Source organism: Notolabrus celidotus, chromosome 11, assembly GCF_009762535.1.
Source record: "Notolabrus celidotus isolate fNotCel1 chromosome 11, fNotCel1.pri, whole genome shotgun sequence".
In the NCBI taxonomy this organism is placed as follows: Eukaryota; Metazoa; Chordata; class Actinopteri; order Labriformes; family Labridae; genus Notolabrus; species Notolabrus celidotus.
This window is the reverse complement of record NC_048282.1, coordinates 32,225,492-32,243,591: the sequence shown is the minus strand read 5'-3', so window position 1 is coordinate 32,243,591 and position 18,100 is coordinate 32,225,492. Positions and strand designations below refer to the sequence as shown.

Here is an 18,100-nt window from a genome sequence, read left to right as displayed (position 1 = left end):
TGTAGTCCGGATCAGAGTCTAAAAAGCTCTCACCAACAAGCAGAATAATTAATGACGTTCAGTAAGTCCTACAGAAAATATATATTTATTGTAGCGTCCGTCTGGACACTGTAGTGATGACGAGCCGATTCGTGAACACGTTGATTTTTAATAACCGGTCACTGTCGGCCGTGATCACGCCAACCAACAAAACAACAATCAATGTTTGAATGAATGAAGAACTTCTCCTCTTGTCTCTCCTCTCTCCCACTCGCACACTCTACACCTCTCCTGATGCCTTCACTGACCGTCAACACTGTAGGAATTAAGAACATCTACACTGAACACGTTTAACAAACAGTAGAGCTGTTACAGTATTATATGTGTTATAACTTTTCTCCTGATCTCGTGTCACCAGTACAACTGGATAATGCTAGCATGACAGTTGTGAGTACTAACAGCAGTCATGTTTGTTTGTGTTTTTAACTTTCACTATGATAATGTTTTGGTGAGGACCGGTTTTGAATCAGTCACGATCATATGGTTGAGAATCAGCGGCGCTCGTGCATGTGAGCGGGGGGGCGTCGTTTTGGAGGAGCTCCGAGGGAGGAGGGGAGGGGTTAGACGGAGTCATGAGGAAATGCTACATTCAAATTCATGCTGGTTTTCCGAGACTACCAACCCTAGCTTTAACATCATTATTATTATATTTTATTTATTTATTTATTCATTTATTTATTTATTTATTTATTTATTTATTTATTTATTAACTATGTAAGTACATTGTTGAATTCTTGTGTCCTGTGTTGTAAGCTTCTATAACAAACAAATTTCCCCCAATGGTGGATCAATAATTTATATCTATCTATCTGTGAGTAAATGCTTTTTCCACAGTTTAACAGGAATGTAAAAATGCTGTCAGCTACAACAGCTATTCAATAAATCTAGCCTTCATATTTAATACTATAATGTGAATATTAAAATGTAGAAGGGACATGTTCATTTGACTATATGCTGATTTTTGAGCCTGTCATTTGTGGTTGAGTTTGGAGTATTTTTTTAAATGTCATTGTTCATTGTTCAGTGAAAATGCTGCTAGTTAGGAAATAAGATCAAAATAATTAACAAAAGCCATTCACAAATGTCAGTTTCTCTATGAAATACTGTGGTGTTAAATGATGGAAGAATATGTCAGTCCTCACACTACCCGCATGCTGCTTCTTCACCTGTGACACCTGACCTATCTGACTTAACCTCAAAACCGCAGCTTGCATAAAATGAGGATGTAGTCTCAGTGACACCGCCCACTGGTTTCTGTAGAGATGTTTAGAAGCCTAATGATGATAACAATCACCATGTTGGAAATGTTTACTCAACCTAACTTTCAGTCAGCCTGGGATTGGATGGAGCTAGGAAGGGCTTGTGGCCTAATGGCAAACAATACACCTACCTGTCATTCAACTCAGCCATGCTCCTTATTATGCAAATCTAAGCATAACTCCTTGCTTTTTATCATCCTACCATATGTCTTACAAAGAAATTCAAACCCTGAAGAGTGTGTTAGAATAAAGAAATGAGCTAATTGGATCAAATGGCGGTTAATGGGAATTCCTTGGGTTTTGCATTCAGCCTAAAGTGGACTCTCAAGGAACTGCAGCTTTTATGCACTTTTGCAAGGGCTTCATTTTCAACACAGCTTGTTCTAACACAACATTGAGAGAAAATCACAATAAAAATCCATTACCGTAAATGTACGAGTAAACATGTTAAGTGTTTACACATTCAATATTCCCTCCACTTTTACCTCTGTTTTGGTCTCCATCTACTCTTAAAGGGAGATATTTTGCAGTAATGATGCTTCATTTTTTTATCTACAGCCTCAATTCAACCGCCACATCAAACTGGCTCCCCATGGTTGACAGTTCTGTGTGTTGCGTTTGTTTTTTATGGTACACCCAGTTTATCCACCAAGGACCCAGTCTCCATCCCCCACACACACATCCTACTCACACGCACACATCAGACCAGAGGACTCTATTGTATACATACTGTACACACATCGCATGGCCATATGTTAACACACTGTGACATGTCAAGGTTAGTACTGTCCAAAGGCTAAAGCTAATCCACGGCTGGCTGAGCGACCCTAACCATTAACCCTCCATCTGTAACCCTGACCTCACTCTGCCTATAGACTCTGAGTGTGTGTGAGTGTGAGTGTGTGTGAGTGTGTGCGGGTCTGTGCGGGTGAGGGTGGGGGTGATTTGCGACGCATCTTTGTTGCAGCTCCAGAAAGGAATGTGATGGACACACATGCTCTGCACATTACAGCATCATTAAGCACGCATCGGGTTCAAGCTAATGGGCTTCAAAGGGCCTCTGAGGGGCAGGGGGGTCAGAAACCTTGAAGGTGGAGGGGAAATGACTGTGACGTAAAGCAGAAGCTTGGTTTAATGGCAGATTAAAGATGTAGATGGTTGATGTTACAGGAACAGAGCCGGATATATAAAGAACGTTTTATATATGTTACTGTTATTAAGGGTTGTGATTCTCAGGAATTTTATCAACAGAGTCCTTAGATTGTTTAAGTGCCAGGAGATAACTGCTCTTAATTACAAAAATGGATGTAACGCACTTCAAACATATGTCTCCCAAGGACTATAAATTGGGACTCCCTTTTAAAAACCTGCAAGCCTGCAATAGTAATATTTAGAAGTCATAAAATAAATAGACTTAAATATGTGGAGAAATCCAACTTCATAACAACCTATTTCTCATCTCCTGCTTACTCTGCATCACTGCAAGGCAAATAAACAGTAGACTAATCTGAACACTCTCATGAAAAATAATTATTAGAAGTATACAATAAGTTCTATTTGGTGGTGTGGCTCTGTTCTGAGAGCTCCCTGCCCTTCCTTTAATTTGCATACATGAAAAGCCAAGGCAGGGAGAGCACATCTTCCCGTCCTTTCATTCGCATACATGAAAAGCCAAGGCAGGGAGAGCACATCTTCCCTTCCTTTAATTTGCATACATGACAAGCCAAGGCAGGGAGAGCACATCTTCCCGTCCTTTCATTTGCATACATGAAAAGCCAAGGCAGGGAGAGCACATCTTCCTGTCCTTTCATTCGCATACATGAAAAGCCAAGGCAGGGAGAGCACATCTTCCCTTCCTTTTATTCACTTACATGAAAAGCCAAGGCAGAGAGAGCACATCTTCCCTTCCTTTAATTTGCATACATGAAAAGCCAAGGCAGGGAGAGCACATCTTCCCTTCCTTTAATTTGTATACATGAAAAGCCAAGGCAGGGAGAGCACATCTTGTCGTCCTTTCATTCGCATACATGAAAAGCCAAGGCAGGGAGAGCACATCTTCCCATCCTTTCATTCGAATACATGAAAAGCCAAGGCAGGGAGAGCACATCTTCCCTTCCTTTAATGTGCATACATGAAAAGCCAAGGCAGGGAGAGCAGCAGCAAAGACTCCAAGGGTACAGAACAAAGTAAGCACCAGTGACAATACATTTGACACTGATAAAATGAGACACAGCATTAAAATGAGGAGCCAGGTTTGAGGCGAAGGATGTGACGGTAGCAGGAAGCATAGGCAGGCTAAGGCAGTTAAAATAGATAGCCCATTTTGAAATTTGGGAATTCAGTGTCTTAGGAGCAAAATCTTAGAGGCATTTTAAAGTCCTTAGAAGAAAAATGTTTTAGGTAATGACATATGTGAAGGTATATCAACACCTTTTGATAGCTGGAGTGCTTCAGGTTGCCGTAGCACATCCTTTAACATTAAATACTGTTACCCAGCCATCCCTGCAGTCTCATCTTAAACAGGAAATGTCAAAGGGGCTAACACTTGGACCATAAAACAAGCAGCAAAGCGCTGTTCTCATCCAAGGCCTCAGCAAAAGAGTCAGCATGTGTTGCTCTATCTGATCACGGCCTTTGAAAGACAGTTTCAATTTGCACCCTTATTTCCTCCTCTGTCCTTTGAGGCCCCTCCTGAGACGTGATGTAGCTCTGACGGACAGCTACAGCGATGACAGTTACACAGACAGATTAAATCATGTGTGAAAGAAAACATCCACAGAGGATCAGTTCAAACACAGCGCAGGTTGACCCCTACATTATTCTAAAGGGAATAAAAGGAGCCTCGTGAGGATGATAAATGCCACTTAATGTTTCATTTAACGACAGGATGATATCAGTGTGCTGCTCTGTCTCTCTCTCTCTCTCTATGCTGTGTGAGGACAGTCTCAAACACTCACCATGTGGTAGTTGATGATTTCCTGAAGGCTTTCACCGCACTTTTCCAGGCACTCCTGGGGAAAAAAGGGAATCACAAAAGGGTTTATAAATCAAATTCAAGGCTTTTAAGACTTAGAGAAAGAACAATGAGTACAATATTTGCACAAAGAACAAACTGTGTGGCTTTTTTAAGCATATATCATAAGTTTAAAATCTTGTTTGCATATCTTAAGTCTTCACATCATCATTGTTTGCCATTGCTAAGTATTATTTGTATTTTTCAATCCAGAAAAAAAATATTTGAACTTGCATTTCATCCCCTCTCTCTTTTGTTTGCAGCTTATGAATGGGTGTGTAATGCACTTCTGTAAATGCTGCTGTAAATGCTGTTAATTGTTACATGCACAAACAAATCCATAATATAGATCAATAAAAAAAAATCATATACTAAACTTAACTATACAGTATCAATTGCGAGCTGAAGTTTAAGACCCCTAACAGTAAAATAAAACTTTTTCAGCCAATGTTTTATCTTAAATTTAAATTTAACGACCTTATTGAAGGCTAAGGATTTGTGGGAACCTGGCACAACATCATTCTGTGCCTGTGTATGATTAAAAATACTCCAATAACTGATGCTGTAATTGTTTTTGAGAGTAAAAAAAAGCCTATAAAAGCTGTCAAAATAAACCATGAATTATTTGTCTTCTAAATGGAAGAAATTGAAATTATCCCCAATGCTCATGCAGTCAGAGTTTGGTGCATTTTAGTCCAATACTGGATTCTTTCCCCTGAACTTTGTACAGGAAAAGTAACTTTAATTGCAGGGCTAATCCTATTCTTCTGTTTTTTACAATGGAAACTACAAAAATGAACGGGGCTTTAATAAGAAACACACAATTAGTCGTTCGATTGGGGCCAAGAAGGCTTTTAATAGCACTCAATGTCAGCAGCAGTGAAAACAGCCCGAGACGCCGGTGCTGCAGGAAGAGCCAGAAGTAAGTTTCCAGACGTGATCTGATCCTGGTTCACTGACCTGTTAGTCACCAGGTTTACTCACACACTCAAACACACACCCATGTCCAACTGTCCCTGGAGAAACTTACTGTAACCCTGATACATGACAGAAAAACTTAAGAGGCGAGATGATTGAGGCCTCACCGAGATCATCTCGTCCTTCTTGCACTGCTGAGACAGATCCCGGATGCCGTTGACGAAGAGCTTGTTGGCGCTGACGTACGCCTTCCCCGCCTCTATCATCCCGCTGCATAGCTTCACCAGCTGTGGAGAGAAGAGAGACATTCAGAGGGCGATTAATGAAGGTATCACTTTCACCACACACATTAAATGAATGTGAGAGAAGCTGTTATTATTCAATGAAGCTCGTCTGGCATCTTTAAAGACTTTAATTAAAGGGTTCAGGTTGTGCAGCATGTGGGAACTTTAGAAGCATGACTTCAGTGTGTCTAAAAATGTGACAAGTTAAGATTGTACAATCTCTACTTATTAAAGGGATGACAGAAAGGATAATAATTATAATAATAATAAAGCAGATTTCATACTGGGAGAGCAGTTAACACATTAATGTCACAATAAAATGTTATCATTCCCTATAAGGGGCACATTGAGAACCAGCTATCAAGGACAAATTAATTGGAACTTTTAAAATCTGAATAACCACAATATATTAATTCCTATGGGCCAATCAGCCATGCTAGAAATGCATTAAAGTGAATGGAAGTCCTGTTGAAATCATAGTTTTGGAGCTACATTTCTCCTCATTCCTTCCTAAAAGTTGTCTGAAGGTCAATTTTATCATTCATTTTTGCTTGAGTCCATCAAGCCTTGAAGTTCAGGGGAGTTTTGAGCATATGCAAGAATATGTGTTCCACTATTTTTATTTTATTTTGAAAATCAAAAAATTGGACTTGTCAAAAATGGTATGTCTAAGAAATGGCTGAATCTTCAAAACTACAAAAACTTAAATCATGTGCTTTGTTTCATTGGATCCAAAAAACCTTAATTTAAATATGTGTTAATTCAGCATAGACAGAAAATTTTGCATGAAAAATTGATTCAACTTTCATTTCTGTGGCCACATGTATTCACTGTTTCCACCTCAAAGGGGAAAAAAAGTCTGTGGGAATTTTTGTTAACAGAAAAAATTTAGCAGACAAACACAGACTGTTTAAAAGTGCTTTTCCAAAAACAGTAGAAATAGGAAACTACATTAAAAACAACCAAATAATGGCTATGAAACAGACATCAAACAACAAGCAAAATATAAAAATGTAAACAGGAAAAGAGTGCAAACAACAGGAACACATGTGAAAGTTAAGAATAAAAAACAAAGGGGAAATGAAAATCATTTAAAGACAATGTTGAATAAATATGTCTTCACTTGTTAAAAGAAAATAGTCACACATTCTGCATCTGTTAAAGCCTTGTATGAGAATTTTTCTGCAGAGTTAAAAAAAAAAGCTCAGCCCTGACTTTCTTATTTTTCCACACTATGTACAAAGAAACCCGTCTGCAGAGGATCCCAAAGCAAGAGAGGAATGATAAAACAACACCAAATGAGTAATCTAGTCCAGTCTCAAAGCCTTAATGTTAAAAAGTGAAATAACTTTAAAACCCTTAATGATATAGGAGTAGTAGTATATGTTAGCTTAGACGTGGTGATATTTCTTCACCTTGTTGTTCTATAAAGCAAAGTTGTATAGGTTGCAGTTTGTCAGCAGATTTATTAGCATTACCAAAAGTGAATAACATCATCAATTCTACTAGAAACAAATGAAAGTCACAAGTTTCATATATGACAGTACGGCTCTGTTAAGTACAGTCAACAACATTTGACCAACTTCTTCTGTGCTAGCTTCAATGCTACAACTTGGTTAGCTTCACATCATGTGCTCCACCACAACAATCAAACATTTGTGTCAAGGATGAAAATATCAAAGTTAAAGCACATAAAGACAGATGTGTGTCACACAGCTGAGTGTGTGTGTGTGTGTGTTGTCGAGTTAACACGCATGGTAATGTAAAGAAGTGGTTTCATTCACAGGTGCAGTTCGTATGTTAGCATAGCGCCTGACACACATGGAGATGCTGTAGAGGCTTAATGCTAACCAGGATGACAGAACTGATGGCAGACATGATGATTCAGCGTGTGTGTGTTTTTGAGTTACTTGGATCTTTACCATGTGTGTACAGGGAGAACATGCAACAGTACATGTTCTCTGTGATATTTTGCTCAAAGCCTGCATTCTTTAGCTTTTACTTTCATGATGGGAAAATGACTCTTTTAAAGCATGATTTTATTTTGTACTTTTTAGCATCTTTTTTTCCAGAGAAACTTCCTGCCTGGCTGCTAACAGACATTATTTTGAAATTATACTGTGTTTGAAGCTTCATATCTTTTGGATTGGAAAATCTTAATTGTCCACAAGCAATTTGATTTCCAACATTTAGTCAACACAAGCAACACACTACACAACTTACACTGGACAATTATTACTTCTAGATAACACAATGAATACGTCATTAAATAAATCCCAGTCAGGCCAGTACCTCTGTGGTACTCTACTTCCTGTTTATCATGTTAGCATGCAAACATTAGATCTTAGCACAGATCACTTGGACTATTTAGCAATAAAACCTCTGGAAAAGTGACATTTGGCCCGATGAAGCTGGCAGATATAAGGTTAAGGGAACAAGGTTAAGTTTTGCAATTAATTAATTCAGAGGCTGTTAAAGTCATTTCATCATGACATGTTCCAAAAATAAAAGCGGAGTGGACCAAGTAGTTGAATCTAGAAAAAAACAAGTGGATGGTGACATATAGGGCTGTCAACGAATATTCTAAATTTGAATATATATTCGAATAAAAAAAAAACGGAGATTCGATTGTGAAAATTAATATTCGACTGTGGAAAAAAAACACATCAGCGGCTGCTTTGCGAGTGGGCGCACTGCGTGACGGGTCAGGGACAGGTCATAGGAGTCACACATGCACAGCGTGATGCAGACGGCAGAGAGAAATCTTTCCGTCCCCGGATCCTCAGTGCGCTCTGAACGCGTCTTTTTCTCCGCTGGGAATACAGTGAATAAAAAGAGATCGGGCCTCTTCTCATGAGGACTGTCTTGTGTTTTTGGCAAATAACCTGTCCGGCCTAAGACCCTGCATTGACAGTGGACTAAAAGAGCCAGACAATCAGTGACACTGGGATAAAATGCAGTTTTTCCTCTCTTTTTTTATACAAGCGCCAAGAATGTAACTGGACTACTTTTTCGTTTTTAACTTTAACTTCAGTTAATGTTAATATTTGCTTCAATCACTGAATGAAGCCTGCCTATATTAGGGACAAGAGTCGGGACCTTTAATTGCTCGCACAAGTCTTGTTCAGCGCTCACTCAGCGCATTACGCACAGAGAGGGGAGGGGGGCTAGCGAGCGAGCGAGCTGTCTACAGTCTTAAAAGTGTTACGGTATAGACCATTAGGTCATTTACTTGTTTTGTAATGTGTAGGTATGTTTTAGCCATGTTGAATCTGAAATCTCCTTGTATTAGTTTGTCCACCTGTTATTGACATAATGCACAAATATAGATATTCGAATGGTTCGAACCTATGGTTTTTTTTTTGGGGCGAATATTCGATTGTCATTTTGGAGCAATTTTGACAGCCCTAGTGACATACGATGGTGATATTGTTATGAAGGTAGCTGAGAATGTTCAGCACTTGAATCCAAGACACATTTATTATCTTGGACTTGGTCTTATTTGTTGTAAAATGTATATATTGTAGCACATTTTCCAAAAGGGATGATAAAGTTCATCATATCGTAATGTAATGTATCTTTTGGTTTGGTATTGTGTCATGTAAAGATCAGGCTCGTCTCCCTGTTTCATTGGAAAGTCTTAAGATGCCCCTTCAATTTGCCCTTTTGTGGATTGTATTAAGAAGTTTTTGTCCTTGTCACTTTTAGATTTCACCAATTAAACATGAATCAATTAAACTTATCATTTACAACTCTTAGAGAACCTTAGAAAACTGAGTTTAAGATACAACCTTGAGGATAAAAGAAACAGAACAACAGAATGATACCATATTACATGTTATCAAATAAATTAAAACTGGTGTCATCTTTAGCTTACAGAGCATTGTTACTAAAGAGAACAGTGAAAAGTGCCTTTTTGGAAATTATGGGACTTATTATCTACTTTCAAACTGGATTAAATTAGAACTGCACTGACAAAGTGCAGAAGAAGTACAAATCGATCCCAGAACAACAGATGTTATCGTTTTGATGCTCCCAAGTAAGCGAGGTGCTTAGAGGCCAAATAGAAAACAAATAAATGATTGAAAGACACAATTCAATGAAGCGATATGAAATATTCCACCAAACACTGAAGTAGATTTCCTCTGCCAGGAGTTTGAACCTTCATGGAGGTTTCCGACACTGATGGCAGGAAAGTAAAACCAGCTCTCCTGACTAATCCTGGCTCTCACCGTTACTCAGTGTCAGGAGGAGCAGATGGAGCAGTGACACGAGCATTACAGGAGAAGCATCTGGCTGCCTCATTACAAGGAAACTGAAGGTTTCAAAGCCGCCGTGATGCAGTCTAATGTTTTCAACGAATCCAAATCTTTCACCGCTGCCACGTCATGTTTCAGCCAACCCCAGCTGAACCGTTCTCCAGGCCTGGGAAACATTACTGTCTGAGTGCCACCAGAGGAAGTTAGCCGCGTTAGCACTTTGGGATAATGCACTGCAGAGTATTTTATGATGCTGGATGAGAGCAGCTGAGGGAAATGAACACGCTGTGTTTAATGTCTGCTGCAACGGGATATGCTGTGACAGAATGTGGGGAACAACATACCGGCATTCCTCAGTTTTAATCCGGTGTTACTACTGCAAAAGTTCGTCCAAGTCGGTTTCCCAGAACTGAAACACAACCTGAAATTGCCTTTAAATCATTTCAAGACCTGTTAATTCAAAACCTGGAAACTGAACGTACTGAACTAGTCCAACACTGGCTGCTGGTTTTGGAAAACTAGGCTAAAGCCTGAAGGTTGTGTGATACATCACTGGTGTGGGAAATAAAGAGATGTTACAAATAGACATCTCTGAAGAATTAAGATTAAGGAGGAAACTATTCATTTTAAACTATTATTAAAAACCTGCAACACTGTGGGACTCTGATCTGAGTGTTTCTATGAAGAACTACAATCTGAGCTACAGCATACCAGTATTTTCCTCACTGTAAATGCTATATTCAGACTTATCATCTACAATCTTATTCACCAACTTTACCTCTCCCCTCAGATATTACACCAATATAATCCCAAAAATTCAAACTTGTGTTTCAGGTGTTGTATGACTGAAGGTCCACTCCACCTGGAAGTGTACTGAAATCAAAAATTTCTGGTAAAACCATAGACTGTATAATAAATGGACGTAGTAGCCGTGACATCACCCATCTGTTTCTGAAGCCTTGTTTTGAAGCCAATTGTCAGCAGGAGTCATATTGGAAATGCTGAACTCAACCAAACTTCTGTCAAGCTAGTGTGAGGTAAAGAGGCGGGCCTTTAGCCTCCTCGCTAACAGCTACAGTGCTCCCCCGCCTGACAGTCAAGTCAGCTGTGCCTCTCATAATGGAAAACTTGCAATCTTAATATCTTTGAAATTGACGCATTATGAAAAAATTCAACCCCCGTACAGTGTGTGCTGATCAAGAAGTGAGCTATCTAGACCACACATTAGTTTTTTGTACCAAGCTGTAATCATCTTTATTTCTGCTGTAAAGATCAGCTTTTTTGAATGGGTGTGTATGTGGTTTCCAGTACTTCCGGAGCCAGCCTCAAGTGGACACTCAAGGAAAGGCAGTTTTTAACACTTCTGCATAGGCGGTAGGTTCAACCTATGAGGAGCACTGACTAAGACTGCAAACACACCAGTGACATGGGATCAACAAATCACTCTCTCTAGGGAAACACAACACATCTTAGATTAAATAAAAGAACATTTATTGACACATCTCTTGTGATTTCAAGAAATGACCGTGAAATCAGCAGACTCCCCCTTCTCTAGATCAAAATTGATATCCACGATGTCAAACGGTATGCAGTTAGAGGAAATCATACGTCCCTAAGTAACACATATGATGTATTTGTAGGTAGGGCAACTAATTTCCATCATTTCAAACCTTAAATTCTGACTAGCCGACTCGTCCAAAAGGTATAAAAATACAGAGAATAGTTGAAAAAAAAACACAATTGGATTACACAGTCTGCAGGTAAACAACACACACAACAAAACCTACTTAATCTCCAACTTCAGATAATCTGTTCTGCACTTTAGAGCACACTGAGCTCCTGGCCAAACCTTCATCCATGATGTCACGGCAGCCGTTTTCCTACAGGTGAGCTTTAATGAGGCAGGCTGGCAAAGAGTCGTAGCTGATGGGCATGGTTTCCATTCAGTTTACACTAAGTGGACAAAAAAACAGATGATACTTGGTCTGATCTCACTGACAGCTTGTAGAGCGAGGCGTGTACTGACAGTGTGAGCTGGCAACAAATGACTAAATTGTTCTCTCTGTGCCAACAATAACACAAAGATTACTTTAAATTCAAACCTGAGTGAAAGTTTATCTTAAAGACACTTTTCAAAACTTAGAAACAAAGTGCTTCAAGGGAAGAAGAAAGAGAAGAAACCCACAAATTAAAAGACCTGAAATCAAAAGAAAACATCTGAGTTGTCAGAGTGGACGTGGACTGATTTGGTTTTGCTGAGACGGCCTGATTACAAGCTAACAGAAATTCAGTGCAACATCTGCCGCCTGCACCCAGATTGAAGTGGTTTTTGCTATCCTCCTTAGAACATGTGGCACGCAAAAAAGAGGCACAGCTTTGGAGAGATGATGCAGACGTCAGCTTTGATGTTTACATTTGAGGTATAGAAATAATTAATTTCTATATCTGAAAATAACCGAACATGTGATATTTAATGTGCATGTATTTGAAGTAATGGTGTCATAAGTCTTACCTTATCTAGCTTTGCCTCAATCTCCACGACGTCATTCTCCACCTCATCAATATTCGCCCTGAAACACAAAAGGAGAGAGGAGTTGTTGATGCATGTGTGGCAACTTGTTACAGCATCACTGTAAAAAAAAAAAAAAAGTCATATATCTTGTTGGAAAGCAGCCATTCAGCAATCTGTTCCTGATTTCCCACGCTCTCCGAAAGCACCGGCACACTCCATAAATCTGTACGCGACAGATGGATTTCTGCAGAGCCAAACCTCGACATGTTTCAGCAGCAACACGGCGAGACGTTTGGGTGCGCTTTAAGTGAGCGAGACGCCGTCCTGGGAGCAGTTCAGCTCTGTCAAAACAAAGTGACAGACCGAGTTGCTGCACAGTAAGCAGAACATGACTGTCTGAGGCAATCCCAAACCCCAATCCCCAATCCACTCCCCCCTACCAAATGTCAACACCAGCACCACTAATGCCACACCCGAAACGCACCACTGTGAGGGGTGTGATTTACACCCAGAGGCCAACAGCTGCAGGATGGAGCCCCCTGAAGGCACCACTGCTCAGCTTACCCACACTCTGATGTCATCTAAACTCGGTTTGTGTTTTGGGTGACTGGATCAGAAGAAGACAACACTAAATACAAGTGCTAGCATGTGACTTAAAGGACTGCAATTTGATCACATAAACCAGGACCTGAGTTTGTCCAGGGTGCATTTGACCACATATCTTTGGTCATATGGACACTAATGCAGGGGTTCCCTAACTTTTCAGCCAGCGACCCCAAAAATACAAGTACCAAAGACTCGCGACCCCCACTGTCCTTCAAAGTGATTAAATGTTGCTTCATTTAGCCTACCTATTTGTGTTTCCTGTGCCTTTATGAATTAACCTACTGCTACTGATGCTTTTGATAATTAACTGTTCACTAACCCTAAACTTAGGAGTCATCTGGCAACAAAGAAAGACAGAAAACTTGTGACATTTTCTATTTTCAAGATTCATTTCAAGGTTAGGTAATATTTTTGTCAATATTTTTTACTATAATGGGTAAAATGTACTATTTTTAGATAACTTTGAAAAAAAAAACATTCTGGAAGACATCTCACGACCCCCCATTTGTGTCTCCCGACCCCCAAGGGGGTCCCAACCCACACTTTGGGAACCCCTGCACTAGTGCATCTCCATAAAATGGACTTTAAAGGAAGATATGTTATCAATGCAGGACATGCCAGAACAATCTCACTTTTGCTAAATTTGGTCCACATTTAAATGTCCCAACAGATATTGTTGTAGTGCTCAAGACCAGTCTTGGTCAAGATTGGTCAAGATTGGTCGAGACCACCACTGATGCACTCTGTGTCCCTATCATTTCAGTGATAAGGCATTAAGGCAACAAAGACAAAACCAGGGGAGAGAGTTCCAGAGGGTGGGGGCAGCGACAGAGAAGGCCCTGTCCCCCCAGGTTCGGTGCTTGGGTTTGGTGAGAGGGGTGAGGAGGTTGGCGTTGGTGGAGCGGAGGTTGCGGGAGGGATTATATGGCTGCAGAAGGTCGGTGAGGTAGGAGGGAGCTAGATTGTGGAGGGCTTTGTAGGTGATGAGGAAGATCTTGTACTGTATTCTTGAGGGGATGGGAAGCCAATGGAGGTTCTGGAGGACTGGGGTGATGTGGTCTCTGGAGCGGGAGTGAGTGAGGAGGCGTGCAGCTGAGTTTTGTATGTATTGTAATTTGTTGAGGAGGGTGTTGGGTGTACCGTAGAGGATGCTATTGCAATAATTGAGTCTTGATGTGATGAAGGCGTGGATGAGAGTTTCAGCTGCAGTGAAGGAAAGGGAGGGGCGGAGACGGGCGATGTTTTTGAGGTGGAAGAAAGACGTTTTTGAAATATTGTTAATGTGTTGTTGAAAGTTGAGTGACTGATCAAAAATGATACCAAGGTTACTGATGTGGGTGGATGCTGAAACAGTGGATTTATCAATAGTGAGTGAGAAGTCTGGGCAGGTGAAAGTGAGGGATTTTGGGCCTATGATAAGAATTAAAGAAAATAAATAAACAAGTCTTTTATTTTGTTAACTCTCATGGTGATTTTTCATTGATATTTATGGCCTTGGTCTTGTCTCAGTCTTGCCCTGCCTTGATCCCTAAATGTCTTGGTCTTGTCTTGGTCTCGGTGCACTCTGGTCTCGGACATGTCTTGGTCTCAGTTAATGTGGTCTTGACTACAACACTACCAACAGATCTTGGATTCATTCAAACATTTATTGTCACCAGAGGATGAATCCTGCATGCTTTCATTTCTCAATCGCAACTTTTATTTAGATTTAATTTTGATTTCTGCAAACCCCTCTAAAGAGCTACACCAGCAGCTCCAGTCTTGCTCACAGAGAACGTGTTAAGACCACAGCGCTACACACACACAGCATCTCTGTGATGAGAGTCTCCGTGGCATATATCGGCCACGGCTGGCAGGATATTAAACTTGTATCTGTGTCTCATCTTCTCCTCTCTCGTCTTGGGTGAATTAGCCTGCTTGGCCAGAGGACGAAGGATAGCACGTGTTCTCCTCCTCCTCTTCTTCCTCCCCCATAAATTCTTACTCTAACCATCTCCTCTTCCTCCTCCTCATCTCATCTGAGGAAGTGCGGCAGAACGGAGTAAATCCTCCAGGGAGGAAATGTCTGTCAAAAAGCTAAGTCCCATGCAAAATTAAACACGTGGTTTAAATAATCAATAGCATATTATTCCACATGTGGACGAGTGTTATTGTAACCTTAACTGATCTCCTGAACGGCCTTCAGCTAACCAGCCACACCCTGAGATAATCTCGCTGTGAGCACAGATGATGTCATTCCTCAAACTGCTCTTTTTATGGGATGATGCAGAGATTAGAGGGCTCTCACTTTTCAGGAAGACCTTTCTCTCCTCACGCCTTTTATCTGAAGCAGGGCTGATCTTAAAGAGTTACATTTTATTCTCTAATATCTAAAGATACAAAATATGTTTCATGAATAACAACTTCTTTCTGCAGCTTTTCCTTTACATGACGAAGGTTTCTGTGAGTAGAACTGTTGGAAAACCGAACTACAATTCTACTAAATGCTAAACTAGCATCTTTGCATGTTAAAATCCCAATAATCAAATACAGTAAAGCCCTGCTTCTTAAGTATGCATGAGAAGGAAGGCCAACTTCTCTTAGCCTCCAGTCTAGCCAGGGTTCAGTGATAAAGGACTTCCAGAAACAACCTCAAGCCCTCTTCCTATCTCAAGTTCAAGGTACAATATTTCCGCCTGTGTAGCATCTCTTCTTCATTACAAATGTCTCAGTGAAATGATGGTGGGAGAACTTCTGCTGTGCCGGCATCAGAGGTAGTAACAAAGCCAGAGTGTGTGTTTTTGACGCTCTTGATGTGTGTTTATCTCTTGAGCTTCTGCAGCGCTGTAGCTCAAAGTGACATCAGTCACTGAGACATCAGTGTTACATAGTTTTTGATCAATATGAAAGTGCAGCAATTCAGGACTCAGGATATAAAAAGGACTTCTGTTTTTGTGTGTTGCCTTTGCTACAAGTCTGGTCAAATTAGGCAACTTGAGAAGTGAGGATTTGAGATTTCAAACTGATCAAAAACATCTGAGAGTGGATAACTAGCTGCACTTTTATGGAGTTATCTATTTATAGACATTAATTAAAGCTAAAATCGATGACTGCCGATAGGGTCCAGGATTGCATCACGGGGGGATCGTGTTCCGCTTGTTTTTCTGCATACAGCCAAAGCCCACAAAAACACGAGGATGATTCGCACTGTGCTTCAAACTGTTACGAAAAGACCTCTAAAACCCAAATCCAATCCAGTACCTGAAGATTCTGCATCTTTTTACTGATCCTGTGATAAAGGATGTAATCTACAACAATCAAAAGATGGAGGACAAACACTGAATACAACTTCAATAAAGGCTCTTGTGATAACACACGCATTACTACTGCAACTCCCTTCTGCATGCACACTCAAACCTCTGCAGATGATCCAGAACACAGCAGCACGACTGGTCTTCAATCGACCCAAAGCGGCACACGTCACTCCACTGCTTGTTTCCCTCCACTTACTCACATTGAATTCAGAACCCTGTTGCAGAACAGCAACAAAAGGGTACCGGTCTACCTCATTCAGGTACTTCCTCCTGTGCACCATGCTCTGCCAATGAAAGGTTCTTGGTAAACTTTGTTTTGACCCACAGAGTCCTTTCACAACTTCAAGAATAAGCTGAAGACCTAGCTCTGTCAAGAACACCATGCACGTCACGGTATTGATGCCAATGATGATGATGATTATCAGGATGTTGTTGATGTTAATTGGAGAAGTTATCAGGATAAGGATTAACTCTATGTTGTTGTTGATGATATTAAAATAAAAAGATCTGCCTCTTATCACCCTGTGCTGTCTGATGTCTTGAAATGTTTTTAGGCTCTTAATCACATTGCCCCTCCTGTAAGATCTTTGCTTGTTCCTTCAACAACAAAAAAAAAAGAGAGTCTGCATGGTGCCGGTCAGCTCAGTCGATAGAACAGGTGCCCCATGTACAGAGGATACAGCCCTCATCAAACTGGTCACAGGATCAATTCCCAGTCCCGGCATCTTTGGGGCATGTCATTCCCTCCTCTCTATCCCTGCATTTCCTGTCTTTTCTCAAGTGGTCCTTTCAAAATAAAAGCAAAAAGGAAGGAAAAAAAGTCAAATGAAACTCAAACATCAAACCATGTTTCAATAAAACTCAATATAAACACCAAAAAACATCAAGATTTTTATTGTACTGGTCTAAAAACAATAAAAAGTTAATTGGTGTGGACGCGGCCGGGTATGGGTCACGCTGTTTTTTTCCCTCCACAGGCTCCTCTGCAGCATCTGAAGCAGCACATCTCCACAAAGTGACAGCCCGGCCAGCTGCTCCAGATGTGCACAAACTCGGCCTCATGGGACAGCTGCTCCCTCTGAAGCTCCTCCAGGCTGTAACCCCCTCTGCCCCCGTCTCACTGCACATGAATCCCATAATGGATGCACATGTTGCCCCGGGCCTGTCGCCACAGCAACCACCTACTAACTGGGCCGCAGAGGTCCCCCTCCAAGCGCTCGTGAGTTGACCCTCATTCACACCACGGGGGGAGCAGAGAGGATAATAATAACATGACTCTCAAAGCGGCTACTGTGACGGCAGATGACCATTCACACTCTGTTAAAGGCTCGTCAGGAGATCATTGAACTGCAGTTAAAGCTGATCTCATGACAGATAAGGGGTTAGGAGACATTCATGAACGCAGATAAAGAGACGCTTCTTTAACATATTCAAATATAAGGTTCTGTAAAGACTTTTAAATTGTTTTAAATGTGTATGTGTGAGTTTTATCTATCTTATTACTGTTTCTTAGATATTTATTTATTAATTTGTTCTGTATTATTGGTTTAAATGTCACTTTTTTCAGTCTTAATAAAGGTTATCTGTTGTTTTCATTTTCCATTCTTACTCTCAATCTATGTGCATGTTTGTATTTGAGGTGCTCTATAAATAAGACTGAGTGGAGTTGAGTTATAGCTCCTTTCACACATGCGACATATTTCAATATTTAGTGTGAAAAGTTCCTATCGCTGCTGTCGGGCTGAACCTCCTATCTCCGAAATCAAAACTTTTCAGGACATTTAAAAAAGCCAGTCACAAGCTCTTTTTAATGCTTTTCATTGGATAAACTGTAATTCCCACTGACAGGCACTAAGGGGGATCAAAAACATACATTTTTAAATAAATACATTACCAGTCAAAGTTTGGACACACCTT

The 18,100-nt window shown here is 40.5% G+C and overlaps 1 protein-coding gene across 2 annotated transcripts in view; it reads right to left on the bottom strand.

Moving 5' to 3' along the window:
* LOC117821927 (arf-GAP with coiled-coil, ANK repeat and PH domain-containing protein 3-like) overlaps window positions 1–18,100 on the bottom strand; it is a 105,164-nt gene that overhangs the window by 48,314 nt on the left and 38,750 nt on the right. For both annotated transcript variants that reach the window (XM_034696484.1, XM_034696485.1), the window contains exons 2-4: window positions 12,285–12,342; window positions 5,397–5,516; window positions 4,256–4,309 (exon numbers count right to left, since the gene is read on the bottom strand). In XM_034696484.1, the coding sequence (XP_034552375.1) occupies window positions 4,256–4,309; window positions 5,397–5,516; window positions 12,285–12,342 (232 nt within the window). The remainder of the gene's footprint in view (window positions 1–4,255; window positions 4,310–5,396; window positions 5,517–12,284; window positions 12,343–18,100) is intronic.